At 41.3% G+C, this 17,798-nt stretch overlaps 1 protein-coding gene across 7 annotated transcripts in view; it reads left to right on the top strand.

The window, feature by feature from the left end:
* The first annotated feature begins 6,251 nt into the window (after positions 1–6,251).
* The window catches only part of ABCC5 (ATP binding cassette subfamily C member 5), an 80,025-nt gene continuing 68,478 nt past the window's right edge, over positions 6,252–17,798 (top strand). For 4 of the 7 annotated variants that reach the window (XM_086674857.1, XM_086674856.1, XM_086674855.1 and 1 more), the window contains exons 1-2: positions 8,308–8,329; positions 9,982–10,165. In XM_086674857.1, the coding sequence (XP_086530983.1) occupies positions 8,322–8,329; positions 9,982–10,165 (192 nt within the window). In that variant the 5' untranslated portion in view covers positions 8,308–8,321. Of the gene's footprint in view, positions 6,404–8,176; positions 8,330–8,420; positions 8,563–9,981; positions 10,166–17,798 lie in introns of those variants that run through there. The other 3 variants (XM_025914144.2, XM_086674850.1, XM_086674851.1) reach the window with 3 other exon arrangements.

The following is a 17,798-nucleotide window of genomic DNA, read 5'->3' as shown; positions in this document are numbered from 1 at the left end:
TGACTCATGTCATTTAGCATTATACCCTCTAGATCCATCCATGTTGTTGTAAATGGCAAGATTTCATGCTTTTTTTATGGCTGAGCAATATTCCTTTATATATATACACCTATGTGTATATATGTATATATATGTGTATATACATATGTGTATATGTATATATATGTATATATGTATATAAGTATGTGTGTATATGTATATATAGGTATATGTGTATATTTGCATATATAATCTTCTATATAAATCTGTATGTATATATATTTATAATCTTCTATATTTATATTTATATTCTATATTTCTATTTTATATAAAATATAAAATCTTCTTTATGCATTCATTTATGGATGGACACTTGGGTTGTTTCCATATCCTGACTATTGTAAAAAATGCTACAATAAACATAGGGGTGTATATATCTTTTTGGAGGTGTTTCCATTTTCTTTGGGTAAATACCCCATAGTGGAATTAATGAATAATATGGTAACTTTATTTTTAATTTTTTTAATGTTTATTTTTGAGAGAGAGTGTGTGTGCAAACAGGAGACAGGCAGAGAGAGAGAGAGGGAGACAGACTCTGAAACAGGCTCCAGGCTCTGAACTGTCAACACAAAGCCTGACATGGGGCACAAACTCACGAACCATGAGATCATGACCTAAGCTGGAGTCGGAAGCTCAACTGAGCCATCCAGGCGCTCCTGCTTTTAATTTTTTGAGGAAACTCCATACTGTTTTCCACAGTGGCTGCACCAATTTTGGAATTGTTGATATGTGAAATCCTTTTCTCTTTTCCAAGTTGCCAAGGGGGCACCTGAATGGCTCAGTGGCTCAGGCCGTGATCTCACAGTTGTGAGTTTGAGCCCTGCATCAGGCTTGCTGCTGTCAGTGTGGAGCTTGCTTTGGATCCTCTGTCCACCCCCTCTCTCTGCCCTCCCCTGGCTCTCTCTCTCTCTCTCTCTCTCTCTCTCTCTCTCTCAAAAAATAAACATTTAGGGGCGCCTGGGTGGCCCAGTCAGTAGGCGTCCAACTTTGGCTCAGATCATTCCAACTTCGGCTCAGATCATGATCTCATGGTTCGTGAGTTTGAGCCCCACGTCGGGCTCTGTGCTGACAGCTCAGAGACTGGAGCCTGTTTCAGATTCTCTGTCTCCCTCTCTCTCTCTGTCCCTACCCCGCTCCCTCTCTGGCTCTCTGTCTTTCTCTCAAAAATAAATAAACATTAAAAAAAAAAAAAGAATTCTCTGGGTGCCTGGGTGGCTTAGTCGGTTAAGTGACCAACTTCAGGTCACGTCATGATCTTTCAGTCTGTGAGTTCGAGCCCTTCATCCGGCTCTGTGCTGACAGCATAGCCTGGAGTCTGCTTCAGATTCTGTGTCTCCCTCTCTCTCTCTTCCCTTCCCCTGCTCACGCTCTGTCTCTCTGTCTCTCTCTCAAAAATAAATAAACATTAAAAAAAAAATTTAAGGGGCGCCTGGGTGGCGCAGTCGGTTAAGCGTCAGACTTCAGCCAGGTCACGATCTCGCGGTCCATGAGTTCGAGCCCCGCGTCAGGCTCTGGGCTGATGGCTCGGAGCCTGGAGCCTGTTTCCGATTCTGTGTCTCCCTCTCTCTCTGCCCCTCCCCCGTTCATGCTCTGTCTCTCTCTGTCCCAAAAATAAATAAAAAACATTAAAAAAAAAATTAAGTTGCCAGAGACCGTTAAAGAGGTTTATTATTCTCTCACACTGTTGTTTCTGTGATGGCAAGTAAAATATTCACTTTATTAGCTAACTTGAAAAAAAAGTCTTATTTCTTGAAAATGACTTTCATTGTAAAATTGATCTGCAAAAGTGAAATTTTGTCTTCATAAGAATTCAACTGCGAATGCCACAGCAGATGTGGAGTGATCATTGCCATTTGGCATTAGGTCCTGGTAACCTGGGTAGAGGAAGCTACTGCAATAAAACACTTCTGTCAATGAGCAGAGGTACCACCATCCATCCAGTTCTGCAACCAGAAACCTAGGTGGTACCCTTGACACATTTCTTTCTCACACCACTTTACCTACTCCCTCACCAAGGTCTGCTGATTGTCTTCCCTTCTAGGTACTTCTAACTCTTTCTCTAGTCTACCAGCCACAGTGCAGTTTTCAAAATGCAAATTTGATTTCTCAACCCTTAACCCATTCACCATTAAAAACCTTGTCGTGGTTGCCATTTGCTCTTCCTCTGAGACCTGTAACATGGTCTACAAGGCCTTTAGAGATGTTCCCTTCCTTTTCCTTCTGCTTGGTCTTTGTTGTTCCCTCTACTTGGAGTGCTCTCTGCTCTGCCCACCTCCACATGTTCACCTTACTAACTCCCACTGTCCTTCAGGCACAACTCATACCTTCCTTGTCTAGTACCTACTCCAGTTATAATTTAACTTTGGACTCAAGTTTATTTGGAACTCTAAGCCCCATAAGGACAGGAAACTTCTCTGTTTTCGCTCCATTATATCTCCATCAAATATTGAATGAATATTTTTAGTGGATTACATAAAATAAGTATTATTTTTAAAATATGTACAAGTGTGGGTTTACATAGATTCTCTACTCTAGCCCCTTGCCCGAGGATTGGAGAATATCACTCCCCCAAACATCTCACAACACAAAATCATTTTAAGGAGGAGATGCTTTGCAATCAGTATCATGTAAATAAGTAGAAGTCTAATTATACTTATAAGTAAGTATAAGTTAAGTACGATTGTTTGGCCCAGGCTATCTGTAGACAGACAGAGATAAGACCTTAGGGTATTGAGGCTTCGCACCAGGTCTGCTCAATGGTCGTCTATTATTGTGTTTTTTTTTTTTTTTCTTTTAACCTATGATCAATATATTTGGAGTATTTCAGGGAGATTTTTAGAAGCTTTTGATTTTATATTAAAGTATCAGATTTGCAGCTTTGGGATTCTACGGTGTTTGAGGCATGGTAGGAAGTGCTAGTATACCTCAGCAAGGTGGCTTGAGGTGTGCTGAGGAGGTTTATCTTATGCAACCAGATGGCCACAGGCGCTCCAGGAATTCTCATCAGCAGATATAGATATAGCGACCTGCAAGATTCTTTGGCTCAAGTGCATATAGTCCCAGTGAGAGGAGATATGATTTGTTCCTATGACACTAAAACATTTTTATCATGAAATACTTAAAGCCACCAAAACGTACAGCAAATGATATTAGAAGGACCTGTGTACCCACTCCAAACCTCGTTAAAATGAACATTTATAAGTCATTAAATTTTTTTAATGTATATTCATTTTTCAAGAGAGCGAGAGAGAGCATGAGCAGGGGAGGGGCAGAGAGAGGGGGAGACACAGAATCTGAAACAGGCTCCAGGCTCTGAGCTATCAGCACAGAGCCTGATGCGGGGCTCCATCCATGAACCGCAAGATCATGACCTGAGCTGAAGTCGGATGTTCAACCAAAAGAGCCACCCAGGCGCCCCTATAAATCATTTTAAAAAGAAATAAAATATTACAGAAACAGATGAAGCTCCTGTGTCTCCCTCTCTGATCTTATTCTAGTACCTCCAACACCAGCTATATCTCCAATTACACCTTGAAATTGTTGTTCGTCATGCCCAGGTATTTTTTATATTTTTAAGTACATATATGTGTATTCATAAACTACATATCACATATTTACATATTTACAAAATAAATACAAATTGGGGTTATACAATTTGAGTCTTTTTGTAACTTATTTGTGCTCAACATTGTTTTTGAAACTTATACATAGTGATACATTATAGCCCATGTTCTTTAACTGCTGTATAGTAGCTAATTATACAAATACCATAATCTAGTTATCTGTTCTCTTGTTAATGGAATTTAGATTCTTTCCACTACTACAGACAATGCACAATGAATATATCTCCTTGTGTATATATGTGGGAGGCCCTTTAGAGCATCTTTTCTCAGCTAATAGCATTAAGCCCTGATGCCCTAAAGCATTCACTGTGTGTAATGAATTAACTTCTCTCTTGGACATCTAGAATGATACTAGATATGTGTTATCCTTGGGAGAACTGAGAAAATAATCACTCAAATAATTCTTTTTAGGGCTTAATTCACTTGCAGAAGCCTCCATAGAGAAAGGCTACCCTACAGCATATATGTAGAAGTGGAATTTCTGGGTTCAAGGATAGGCATATGAGGTGGAAACCATTAGTTTCCACTGAAATCTGTTCTTTCCTTCTTCCATTGTAATGGAATTGTAGATGGCTCATAGCTTCCCAGCTGAGGATTGCACTTCCCAGTTTCCCTCTCACTTAGATGTGCCCCGATGATTAAATTGTCACTAGTAGAATGTGAATGGAAATGATGTATATTGCTTCCCTGATGGTGCCTCAAGATCAGGTCACACATCTCCATATTCTTCCTTCCTTCCACCCGGGTGACTCGTAATAGCAATGAGTAGAAAAATTTTGGAGCTATATGTTGAACCTGACAGAGCCACCATACCCTTGGTCTCTGACTGCCTGCAGGAAGCAGGACTACACTACTGATCTGGGATACTTACCTAAGACTTTTATTTATGAGAGAAATAAACTTCTTGACTCCGAGCCACTAAATTTTAGGTGTCTGCCAGGGATCTAACAATACTGCCCTATATATAGCCCTTTTCCAATCTACTAAATGTGGCCAAACTGCTCTTTAATATGGTTCTATCAGTTGATACACTGCCAGCAATGTGCAAAATATCCTGTTTTTCCAGATCCTTGACAACAGTCGGTGTTGTCAGGTTTTTATGTTTTCCCATGAGAAGGGCATAAAACAGTATCTCATTGCTATTTTAACTTGAATTTCCCTGTTTGTTTTTTTTTTTTTTTTTTCCTGATTGGGTGTCTTTGCATGCTTGAATGGTTGTTCAGGTTTCCTTTACAGTGTGTTCACTGTCTGTTCATATCATTTGCCTATTTTCCGACTGAGTGATTTGCCCTTTCTTATTGAGTTGTAGAAACTATTTGTATATTTTGTATCCAAAATTTTGTTGGTTATAACTTGTGGTTTTGCTTTTCAATTTATGGCTCTTGTACAGAAATTTAAATTTAACTATAGTAAGAATGTATCAATCTTTCCTTTATTTTTTGTGTTTGCAACTTGTTTAAGAGGTTCTTCTCTACTCCCAAGGTCATGAAGTTATTTCACATTTTCTTCCCAACATTTTAAAGTTTTCCCTTTCACAGGTCGGTCTTTGATCTACCTGAAATCGATTTTTCTGTGTGGGCTGAAGTAGTAATCCCTGAGTTTTTAAAAATACAGATGACCTATTGTCCCAGCACTATTTATCCAAACTTCTTCCTTTCCCTACTGATCTGTAATGTTTTCTCAGTCACAGATCGTGTTTACACATATGCATGAGTCTGTTCCCAGCCTCTTTGTGGTGTTGCATAGGCCTATTAATCCATCCTCACTCAGGAACATCGTGTTAATTAATTATGATACCTTAGTGTCTTCACACTAGCTAGTTGTATAAAGATGAACAAGTCACTTTACCTTTTTAAAAATAATCTCTGAAATGGAGAAGATATACCTACACTGTGGTTGTGGAGATTAAAAGAAACAAGAATTTCACGTAAAGCACCACGTACAGAGTAGGTAGGCACTCAACAGAGAGTAGTGATGTTACGATCATGTTGAAGGTACAGATGAAACACAAAGAGAAATACTGTGATCAGTCTCTTTGGGAACCTCAGTTTGATTTACAAAAAGGAGTGAGTTGGTACATCGTTTCCAAGGCTCTTGCTACCGTAGAAATTGTGATCCTGGCGTTTCATTATCTAGAAACCAGGTAGCACAAGGTTATGTGACAGGCAATGGGATAAAACTGATAAAGGTGATATCAGCGCAGGATGCAGGTCGAATACTGAGCAAACAATCGTAAAATGTTAACTGCCATAAAAGACACGAGTTGGGGCTAGTTGATAGCTGATGACCTTCATGATATTTTCTGGTGCATAAATGGCCGCACACCGTCGGCTCCGTCCTGCCTGCAAACACCGAGCTGCGCCCCCCACCCTCCCCCAAGGGCTACTGTCAACCCTCCCGGCCACCCACTGGGGCACACGGCCTCAGAGAAGATTCCAGACAGGCTCTCAGAAGCTCTGAGAAGGAAGGTGCAGAGCCAGGAGCGCGGTGGAAAGGAGGAGCAGCCTGCGCCTCCTCCAGGGCTTCTGCAGCGCTTCTGGGAAATATAGTCCTTTGCCGCGTGTCTAGCCTCGGGGTCCTAGAAGAGGGACTACAATTCCCTTCAGTCTTGGGGAGTCTTTGTGCAGCACGCCTGCGCAGTCTGGCGGCCAATGCCGCTATAAAGACTTGTTTTGCTCCGGGGCTGATGCTCGGGAGCGTGGTCGAGTGGCCGGTGCGGCCATCCTGGAGCCGGGGCACAGGTAGGTAGCAGCTAACGTCGCACCCCCTCCTTCTCTGTTGGTTGTCACGGGGGTCACCCCTGTATGTTCCCACCCGGGGTGGCGGACTGGGATCGGGGATAAGAGGAGGTTCGGGGGGGATAAGAGGAGGTTCGGGGGGAATCCGGAGACCTGAGAAGCGCAGCCTGGCCTCCTTCTAGTGTCCCGCCGCCCCCTCCTCGGGACGCAATCCCTGAGGGCTGGCTGGTGCTGAGGTCCTGGCGTCGGAAGGCAGGTAGGGTGGGCTGAGTGGTCGAGAGTGCTGGCTACATACCTGGATGCGGCCACCAGGGGGTGCTGCGTCCGCGGCCCGTGGGTGTGGGTCGCTGTGGCCTCGTCAGGCCCAAACTGGCCGTGGGAACGCCCAAGGGTCAAGGCATCCCAGGTGAAGCTGGCGAGAGAGAAGCCCCCATCCTCATGCTTGTGGGGAGGGCGGCCCGGGGCACACCCCGCTCAAGTCTTATACCAGCAATTCTGAGCTGCCAGCGCAGCGACCTTAAAAGTCATCCTCTCGTTTTCTGCAAACGGGTAAATGGAGGTTCGTGACACAAGTACGCACAGCAAACCCTGGGCAGAGCCAGGAATGGAGGGAGTCCTGATCTCTTGACTGTCATCAGTGCCTTTCCACTTCCACCACACAGAGCTGCATGTTGCTTTGTGTTTGTTGCACAGGGGTCATCTGGCTTCTGCACAGACGTGGGGAGGCAGGAGGCAGAAGGGCACAGGAATGATTGGCAAAGTTTCAGAAGGTTTTGAAGGACAAGATGGATAGCTTATACTGGAATCTATTGCCTAAGTGAAGGGTGCGGAAGGTTGAGGCACAACAAGTGGATTATCAGAGGGTGGTAAATAGCTTCAGGTCTTCTTGTGCAGCTTCAGGGCCTGAATGAAATTCCTGAGGTTGGATACCTAAGGAATGTTGTAATGAAGGCAATTTGGAAACACCAGTCTGGCTAGTTCCAGTTCTTGCAATCCCCCTCCCCCATGCAGTTTCCTCTGCATCATTGTGCAGGGAGAATGTCTACACTTTTACCACTGGAAGGGGAACCTTGATTTAAAAAAAAAAAAAAAAAAAAAAAGGACAGTTGTCTGGCCTCTGTTGATTTTGAATCTGGACACTTCTTTGGGGTTCTACCACTTTGGTTGTTCTGCTAATGTCATTGTGTAGCTCTGACTCAAAAAAGAAAAAAAAATCCTTTCCTTTTTTCCGTTCTTGACAGCTGAGTCAAGTTAGCATTGCAAAACAACTTTTTAACACCCAAAAGGAGAACAGAAGAAAATAGGGAAGTACAAATAGAGTCAAAAAGAGTCAAGCCTATAGTGATCCTTTCTTGGTTGCTTTATTCAGACTTGGGCTTGTTTTCTTTCTAAAACTCATAGGGATTCCTAGCTCTTGGGTGGCCTCTATGTGGGGTGCCCGGTCTTATAATCCTGATACATAGAAGATGGCATTCTTATATTCAAGGCCAAGAGATAGTAACTTTGTGCATACTCAAGGCCTGCCTACTCTCATGGCTATGCCTCTTTTCCCAGGAAGCTAAGAAACAAGAGTGTTAGAGGCAATGGAGACCTACTCCCCACCTCCTTCATACGTAGAATAACTTGAAATAAAATGATTGAAACACACTTTAGTTATCAAGAGTTCTTAGACAATTGGGATGAACTTTATGTTCTTCTTGATATGGCATTTGGAATTGTGAATTAGTTGGTTGGGCCGTGCCCCTTTCAAACCCACTTCCTTCCTCTTGCCTTTTTTCAAAATGGGACTTATCTGTTCAGCTTCCACACAATCAGCTAGGTTAGGGAGCCTTTTGTGAGGAAGGTTGGACTTCAGTGATCCCTCTAACAAGAAGGATTACTCTGATCTGCAGCTGCAACCTGACATTGGGGACACAGGGAGATGCCCAGGTCTGTTTATAGTTTAGGCTTAATGAGGTCTCAGTGACGTGATTGCTGTGCTCTTGGTTGTAAGCCGGAGTGCTTTATGGTGCAGTTTGTCCTTGGACAAGGTGACTTTTTTTTTTTTTTAAAGATACGTAATTTAGCAGTATCGACTCAGGGTAGTTGAACTAGACTTCTGAAAGGCAAGAAGTGTGTTGGAAACACGTCTGTATGGAGGAGATTTAGTTCTTTTTTATTTAGTAAGTATTCTCCTTTTCTCTGATACCTTAGAAAAATGAATTGTAGTGGTCAGAATTTTGTCTGCAGAGTAGTACTTTTAAGACCCAGTGATAGCTAGGAACTTATGGAATCCAAAAGGCAACACAGCTACACTTCTTTAATTTCTAGTGAGGCTGGTGCGAAAGGCATTTTCTCAGCTTGTATCTGGGAAACTTTGAGCCATCTCAGAGTGGGGGAAATGTGTGTGTTTTATTTTTTCAGAATTAACCAGAGTTGATACAGTATATTGATCAAAGTTAGCCAGGCAAGCAGAGGTTTATAACAGAGTTTCAGGTAAATATTAGGTAAGATTTTGTTGGACAGGATGGGGAATTTCTTTTTGTTATTGTTTTCTAATAACGGCTTTGTTGAGATATAAATTATATACCATTAAATGCACCCCTTTAAAGTATTACAACTCAGTTTTGGGTTAGTACATTCACAGGCTTGGGCAACCATCAACACTGCCTAATTTTAGAACACTTTCAGTACCCCAAGGGGAATTTGTTTTTAAAGTTAAGGTGTAATATTGGGGCAACTGGGTGGCTCAGTCAGTTAAGCATCCTACTTCCGCTTAGGTCATGATTTCACAGCTCAGGAGTTTGAGCCCTGTGTCGGGCTCTGTGCTGAGAGTTCAGAGCCTGGATCCTGCTTCAGATTCTGTGCCTCTATTTCACTCTGCCCCTCCCCTGTTTGTGCTGTCTCTGTCTCTCTCTTAAGAATAAATAAACATTAAAAAAATTTTTTTTTAAGTTAAGGTGTGATAATATTGTTTTGTTTTGCATTTCAGGTATAAACTTGTTTTGTATTTGTATTTATGTAACTTCATGGAGCTTTAAAATAACAAACCAGTTACCCAATTATAAAAACGCAGAGGTGGGATATATCATTGGTAGAATAAGGGCTTTGTAAATTTTCATTTAGTAACATTTAGTAGGAGAAATAATATCCATTTTAAAATTGTGGAGTTTATAATGCTTGGAACAAACTTAAAAGTTGTCTTTTTTTTTTTTTTTTGAAAGACTTATCTGAATGCTCCTTACATGGGTTTGAGCTTAGTTGAAGGTGATGATATCTCTTTACTAATGTGTTTATTTTTCTAATCTTTTTTTCCCCCTTAGGGGTGGGAGGTGGTAATCCTTGGTTCTATTACACTGATATTTTTTTCTTTAAAAAAAATGAAATGGCACTTTAAACATTTCTGAAAAATTATTTTTATAGGTATAATGGTAGTAAACTTTAATGCTTTTGCCCTTTTTTTTTTCTAGTTTAAAGTACTTTTGCATATGATTAAGTACAAATTTAGGAAATCTCTTTCCTTAAGGAAATAAAGAAAATTTTTAAAAAATTCTGGTATAATTAACATATAGTGTTATTCTTTGATGAATTTTTAATTTCAGAAATTCTCAAGTGAAACCAAAAGTCTGTGAGCCCTGGCACCTCTACTCAGAGAAGATGAAGGATATCGACATAGGAAAAGAGTATATCATCCCCAGTCCTGGTTATAGAAACGTGAGAGAGAGAACCAGCACTTCCGGGCAGCACAGAGACCGAGAGGACTCCAAATATAAGAGAAATCGACCGGTCAGTATTCCTTTTCCTGAATTCCTTTTCTTACCTACTTGTTGTATTAGACTACACCTTCTTTTTTCATATAATGTATAATTAAAACGAAATTTCATTTTTGTTGTTGGCTTTATTTTTTTATTAAAAAAATTTTTTTTTAATGTTTATTTATTTTTGAGAGAGAGAGAGAGACAGAGCACGAGCAGGGGAGGGGCAGAGAGAGAGGGAGACACAGAATCCAAAGCAGGGTCCAGGCTCTGAGCTGTCAGCACAGAGCCCGATGCCAGGCTCAAACCCACAAACCGTGAGATCATGACCTGAGCTGAAGTTGGAAGCTCAACCCACTGAGCCACCCAGGCATCCCTGTTGTTGGCTTTAGATCACTGGTAAGAATTTATGGTTACATATAAAAAAGGAGCGGTCGGTTGGCTTCAGCCTGCCACCTATTTCTCCTTTTGAGTTCTCCTCTCTCCTGCTTGTACTACCCTGTGGTGAATTCTGAAAAGGCTTTGCTTGAGAGAAGTCACATGTAGGGGTGGGGGTGGGGGTGCTGAAGAGGGAAGAGAGGGAATATGAACCATTAAACTTCATTCATGTACTTAGGGGCACCTGGGTGGCTCAGTCAGTTGAGCATCAGACTTAATCTTAGCTCCTGGTCCCAGGGTTGTGGGATCGAGCCCCTTGTTGGGCTCAGTGCTGAGTGTGGAGCCTGCTTAAGATCTTCTCTCTCCCTCTCCCTCTCTCTCCTTTTGCCCTGCTCATGTTCTCTCTCTCTCTCTCTCAAATAAAACAAAACAAAACAGAAACAAACCCCCCCAAACTTCATTCATGTACTTAAAATTGGTTTGTTTGTTTTTTTGCCTCTGCCTCTGTTGTCTGTGTTTAAAATGTGAATCCTTTGGAGGGAATCCTGCAGATTTCAGAGTACTGGAACAATTCTAGACTGTGGTAGTATGATAAGTAAGTTTTCCAAGGAAATCCATGGATGTGAAGGAGTCTTTAGATAAGAATTTTGTTTTCTCCAAGGGAAATAATTAAAATACATTTTAAAAAAATTTTAATTAATTTTTTTATTTTTATTTAAAAAAAAATTTTTTTAACGTTTATTTATTTTTGAGACAGAGCATGAACGGGGGAGGGTCAGAGAGAGGGAGACACAGAATCTGAAACAGGCTCCAGGCTCTGAGCTGTCAGCACAGAGCCCGACGGGGGGCTCGAAATCACGGACCGCGAGATCATGACCTGAGCCGAAGTCGGCCGCTTAACCGACTGAGCCACCCAGGTGCCCCTTAATTAGTTTTTTTAAATGTTTATTTATTTTGAGAGAAAGAGACAGAGACCGAGTGTGAGTGGGGGAGGGGCAGAAAGAGAGGGAGACAGAATCCGAAGCAGGCTCCAGGCTCTGAATTGTGAGCACAGAGCCCCATGCGGGGCTCAAACGTACAGGTGTGAGATCAAGACCTGAGCTGAAGTCGGACACCTAACCAACTGAGATGCCCAGGTGTGCCATGAGTATACATTTTAAAATGGAAGAAATATCTTTCTTCTGAAAAAAAAAAAAATTATACCTTTTCTTCAATTGCAAAGGAAGAATGGGGGTGACTGGGTTTAGGAAGGTAAGGTTTGTATTCATGTACAGTATTTGTTATGTGAAAACTTGAGAATCAGAAAAACTTTGCAGCTGACACTGGAGTTTCATTAGCCTGACATTACCTGTCCTTCTTTGGTATGTGAAAGCTGTTGCCTTATTAAACAACATTTTCTCAATAATAGGTGTTTTCTGTCCCCACCGTATATATATATTTTAAGTTTATTTATTTTGAGAGAGAGAGAGGGAGGGAGGGAGGGTAGGGGCAGAGACAGGGAGAGAGAGAATCCCAAGCAGGCTCTGTGCTGCCAGCTCAGAGTCTGATATGGGACTTGAACCTACGAACTGTGAGATAATGACCTGAGCCAAAATAAAGAGTTGGATGCTTAACCGAATGAGCCACCCAGGTGCTCCATCCCCACTGTTTATTATATAGTGCTTTCCTACTCAAGCTGAACTTTGGAAAACAGTCAATGTAATCACTGTCAAATCCTTAAGGTGCCAGTTCTATAACTTGTTTGTGGTTTGTGTTGTTTGTCTAAGCCTTATGTTAATTAACCACGTGGTGAGTATCTTCTGAGTGCCAGGCACTGTCAGTATGCACTTAACTCTAGAAAAAGTCACAAAGGTGACATTGGAGCAGGTCTTTGAAGGATGATTAGGTAGGGATGCTTTCAAGTTACTATATCATCTGTGGTTTGATGGTTTATGAATAAAATGGTATTGATAGTAGAACCTGACTCATGGGATTATTGAAGATTAAATGAGATAATGCCTATAAAATGCTTAGACTGATGCCTGCCATTCTAAGATGGCGTTCTAACATTCTAAATGTTAGATCTTAGAACCAGTTGTCTAGAGCTTAGGATGTGAAACAGAAAATTCTGCATGCCATGCTAAGGAATCTTTTACTATGGGCACTGGGGAACTATTGGAAGTTATTGAGGAGGTTTTTGTCCCCCCCTTTTTATTTTGAGATTACTATGCAAAGAAATTCTGTATACACTTTATCCATCTTCCCCCAGTGGTAACTTCTTGCAGAAAACTATAGCACCATAGGGGCACCTGGGTCATTCAGTTGGTTAAGTGTCCGACTTCGGCTCAGGTCGTGATCTCACTGCTTGTGGGTTTGAGCCCTGCAGCTCAGCGCCTGGAGCCTGCTTCAGATTCTTTGTGTCCCTCTCTCTTTGCTCCTACCCTGCTTGTGCTCTCTTTCTCTCAAAAATAAAATAAACATAAAAAACAAAACTATAGCACCATATCTCAACATTAAAACAATCCACCCACCTTCTTAAGCCTTCCCAGTTTTATGGTTTTGTGTATACTCATTTGCATGTGTATATTCTGTGCAGTTTTTTCACATGTGTAGATTTTTGTGGCCGTCACCACAGTCAGAACACAAAACAGCACCATCACAAGCATCTCTTATTCTACTCTCACCTCCCTTGCAGCCATAGCCACCTCCCTTCCCCTTGCCCCCAGTCTCTGGCAACCTCTAATCTGTTCTCCACCTTGACAATTTTGTCATTTTAAGAATGCTATAGGGACACCTGGGTGGCCCAGTCGTTTGAGTGCCCAACTCTTGATTTTGGCTCAGGTCATGATCCCAGCATTGTGGGATTGAGCCCCATGCCAGGCCCTGCACTGACCCTGAAGCCTTCTTGAGATTCTGTCCCTCTGCCCCTCTTCCCTGCTGCTTGCTCTGTCTTAAAAAAAAAAAAAAAAAAGGATACTATATAAATGGAATCACGTAGCATGTAACTTTTGAGATTGGCTTTTTTCACTGTGCATAATTTCTTTGATATCCATCTCGTTTGATATGTGGATCAGTATTTTCTTTTTGTGAGTAGTATTCCATGTTTTAGGTAGTTCTTTCCTTTTCATTGTGAGTACTATTCTATGTTATAGAGGAACCATAGATTGTTTAACCATTCATTTGTTGAAGGGCATTTTGGGTTATTTCTAGTGTGTAGTTGTTACAAATAAAGCTGCCTTGAACATTTATATATAGGATTTTGTGTGAATAAGCTCTCATTTGTCTGGATAAATGCCCAGGAATGCAGTTGCTGGGTCATATGGTAAGTGCATGTTTCGGTGTATAAGGAACTTCAGTACTCTTTTCCAGACTGGCTATACACTTTTCCATTCCCACCAGCAATATATGAGTGATCCAGTTTCTCTGCATACTTGGCAGTATTTGGTGGTGTTGTTATTTTTATCTTAGCCATTCTGATAGGTATGTCTGATATCTCATTGTGGTTTTCATTTGTGTTACCCAAGGGCTAATGATATGGAGCTGAGAAGGGATTTTTAAGACTTGATTTTTATCTTAGGAAGATTAGTTTTGAGACAATGTAGAAAAAACCTGCATAGGAGAGAGATAAAATATAGGGAGCAGTCGGGAGGCTCCTGTGCCAATCTATGTGAGAGAGCCAGGAGTCTGCATCCAACCAAGCATAATAGGGAGGCGAGATGAGAAAGGAGAGACAGGGGCATCTCTGGAAGGGGAAGGAAGTATTGGGGGATCTGGGATTGGTGGTAAGAGTTTAAAACTACTAATGGATGTATAGGAAGAGAAGAAGATTCAGGTGAGAATGAGTTTACTTTGAACATGTTGAATTTGAGTGCATCCAGATAAAATGATCAGAAGATAGAGCACAGGCAAGTAAGGTAGGAGAAGAAAAATTTGAAGTCATTAGTGCATCCATATAGATGAAGCCTTGGGAGTGAGCAAGGATGGCTTATAGCTCAGAAAAAAGGTGGAAGCCGGGAAGCTATTGTATGTGGGTAGTCTGGTGAAATTTCTGGAGACAGGGTCCCCACCCAGTTGGTTACAGTAGAAGTGACATTAGGACGTACAGTGGCAACAGCCAGCTTTTCCTCTCCAGGTTGAGAAGAACTGTAAATAGAATCACTATTGTGCCCTTTGTCCCCTAACTTACTAAGTCAGGAGCCAGACAGCAAGTTTCCTTCATGTGATCGAGTCTTATCTTGAAGAAACAGGAAGGCTGTTACTACTTTTATAAAATGTCAAGAGTCCACATAAACTTTATTTTCACTATCCTTTCATGTTTCCCAGACTTTTAAATTTGAGTACTGTTTTCATGATTTTTATCTTATCCTTGTGCCCTCTGAACTTTTTTCTTACTTGAAGTATTTCTTTTAATCTGGATTTTTTATTTTTGCTCAGCCTTGACCTAAGCAATAAATAAATAAAATCATAACTTTATGCTGTCTGTTTTTTTATATATGTTAAAATGAATGCATAACTGTCAAGTGTTTTTAAAAGGTCACGTTCTGGGGTGCCTGGGTGGCTCAGGTCACGATCTCATGGTTCATGAGTTCGAGCCCCTTGTGGGACTCTGTGCTGACAGCTCAGAGCCTGGAGCCTGCTTCAGATTCTGTGTCTCCCTCTCTCTCTGCCCTTCCCTCCCCTTACGCTTTGTCTCTCTCTCTCTCTCAAAAATAAGTAAACATTAAAAAAATTTTTTTCAGTAAAAAAATAGCTTTGTCTAGTACATTATATTTTCAGATATTTGACTCTGAAAACTTTTCTGTATTGACTAAGGGTGTGTGAATTTGTCTATGCCCTTGTATTTTCAGAGTCAGGAATATTACCTGTGAGTCTACTTGCTTTTTGGAAGGAGAGCGGGATGAAGGAGATTAGTATTTGCAGACTCTGCATTATTTTTCTCTTGATTGGTACTCAGTGACTCAGCAGATTTTCTGGACAGTCAGTGATAGGATGAGTAAGAACACCTGCTTTTTTTTTTTTCCTTTTCTTTTCCCTGTCGGCATCCATAAAGCTTTATAAAGCTCAGTACGGGAGTGATACGGTTATCTGGCTTGGTGCCAGGTGTTGGTTTCCAATAGCAGCCCAGAGTCCTCTGCTGGAGATGACAACAGCACTCCTATTGGTGCAGAGCCCAGTGGCTTTCTTGCATGGTGAAATGAATCTACAGGGCCATGGGTCTCCTGAGGTTGGCCTGCTGCCGTGATCATGAGCTCTTTTACGCTGTCTGCAGTGAGGCTGCTGCTTCTTTCCTAGGAAATGCTGCTTCAGGGAAATAAATATAGCCTGTTGGCTGGAGCTGAAGGAGGCTTCTGTCAAAAGGGAAGAAGAGTATTGAAACCAGCTTCCTGTATTCTAAGCAGTTTTAAATACCTAAGCCTTTATTTGGTTAAGATGTATGATCTGGATGTTACAAATGGTTAATGAAAACTTTTTTGATGAAATCTTGGTTCTGCTTTTAGGTAGCCTTCTGCTAATGGTTTCTTTAATGTCTCGCCATTCTTCTGCTTTCTTTTAATCAGAAATAAACAGGTCAATGCCAGGAACAGGAAACTGGGCCTTCAGAGGTCTTTGTCAATGATCGAATTGGTCAATATCAAAATTACAGATTAATGTGAAGTTAATTTGGTGCACTGAAATTCACTAATTAGCAGAATTAAGCTTGTCTGTCCCTTCCCTTCTTATCCTCCCTTTAGGGAGTTAACCTATTTAGGTAATTAGATCTTACATATGTTTTAATTATTTAAGATTATTGTGTAAATTAGCTTTTCAAGGAATCAACTTCACTCTGTTATTAGGTATCAGATGAAAACTTGTGTTTACCAAAGCAGATATAGTGTTATATCTTGGTTTTCTTAAATGTTGTATTCTCACAGTAGAAAGCTAGCCAGACTGCCCCAATCTTCACTTCTTGCTTCTCACCACTGTCAGCAGTTGTAGGGGCTCTGCAGCACAGGGGTCACATGACAGAACCCTAATGTCATATACTAACATCTTATACTAAGCATTTAACATGGGTCTATGTATGGTACAAGGTGCTGAATGAAGATTTTTGTTTTTGTTTTTTATGTTTATTTTTGAGAGAGGGAGACAGACAAGAGAGAAGGAGACACAGAATCTGAAGCAGGCTCCAGGCTCTGAGCTGTCAGCACAGAGCCCGAAGCGGGGCTCAAACTCATGAACAGTGAGATCATGACCTGAGCCGAAGTCAGACACTTAACTGACTGAGCCACCCAGGTGCCCCTGGAGGAAGTTTTATTTGTGAATTATACTTTGGATAAAAAAAAAAACCCAAAACATTTATTTATTTATTTGAAAGAGAAAGTGTGGGGGGGGGGGGGAGGGCAGAGGGAGAGGGAGAGAAAGAATCCCAAGCAGGCCCCATGCTGTCAACACAGAGCCCTACATAGGGCTCGATCCCACAAACTGTGAGATCATGACCTAAGCCAAAATCAAGAGTCAGATGCTTAACAGACTGAGCCACCTAGGTGCCCAGATTTTTTTTTTTTCCTAAAGCTAAAGCCTGACAGTCTTAAAGAGCTTTTGTCAAATGCAAAATATCAAAATTCTATCTAAATCTAAATCTCAGTCTGGACTGCATATGAAAATCACTTGAAGAATGTTAAAAACCATACCTATGAAGGGCCCTAAACCAGACTGATTAAACCACTCTCTGGATTAGGGTTCCAGCATCCATGTTGTTGTAAATTTGCCCTGGTGATCGTAATGTAGCCAGCACAGAGAATCTCTGCTCTGGATCTCATGGAATAAAGTTTCTTCTATCCCCTCCACCAGTGGGGCTCTAAGTGTTTCCTGTAAGTCTTTTTCTCCCCTTCTGATTCATTTTCAGTTTAATCCTTTGAAACCTTATCATTATAATAACAAAGTTAATCTCACTCCCCAGTGTAATAGAAGCTTTGAATAAGTTCCTTGGAATTTAGCTTTATATGAAGCAGCTAAAAACTCTCAAATTCCTGCCAATTATTGGGTAATGCTAGATTATGAACTGCAGAAAAATACCTATTTGCCATGGTATTGGTGTTAAGTTATATCCATTGGTTTTATGGATGAATCCATGAAGGCTGCCTTCTAGAATTTTGCTATCCCTCTTGACTGAAGTGGCCACTATTGGACTAAGTTCTTAAGGGAAGAGCTTGAGATGGTCAGGATCATGTTCCTAACCTATTGCAGTAAGGATGGGATGAGAATTAGGAGAGGAAATGTCCTTTGTAGTTTTCTTTAACTTGTTGCAGGTAGGGAGGATGGGAATG

The sequence above is a fragment of the Puma concolor genome, chromosome C2 (genome assembly GCF_028749965.1).
Source record: "Puma concolor isolate L17-30 chromosome C2, mPumCon1.1.hap2, whole genome shotgun sequence".
Lineage (NCBI taxonomy): Eukaryota > Metazoa > Chordata > Mammalia > Carnivora > Felidae > Puma > Puma concolor.
This window is presented reverse-complemented; position numbering and strand designations above follow the sequence as displayed.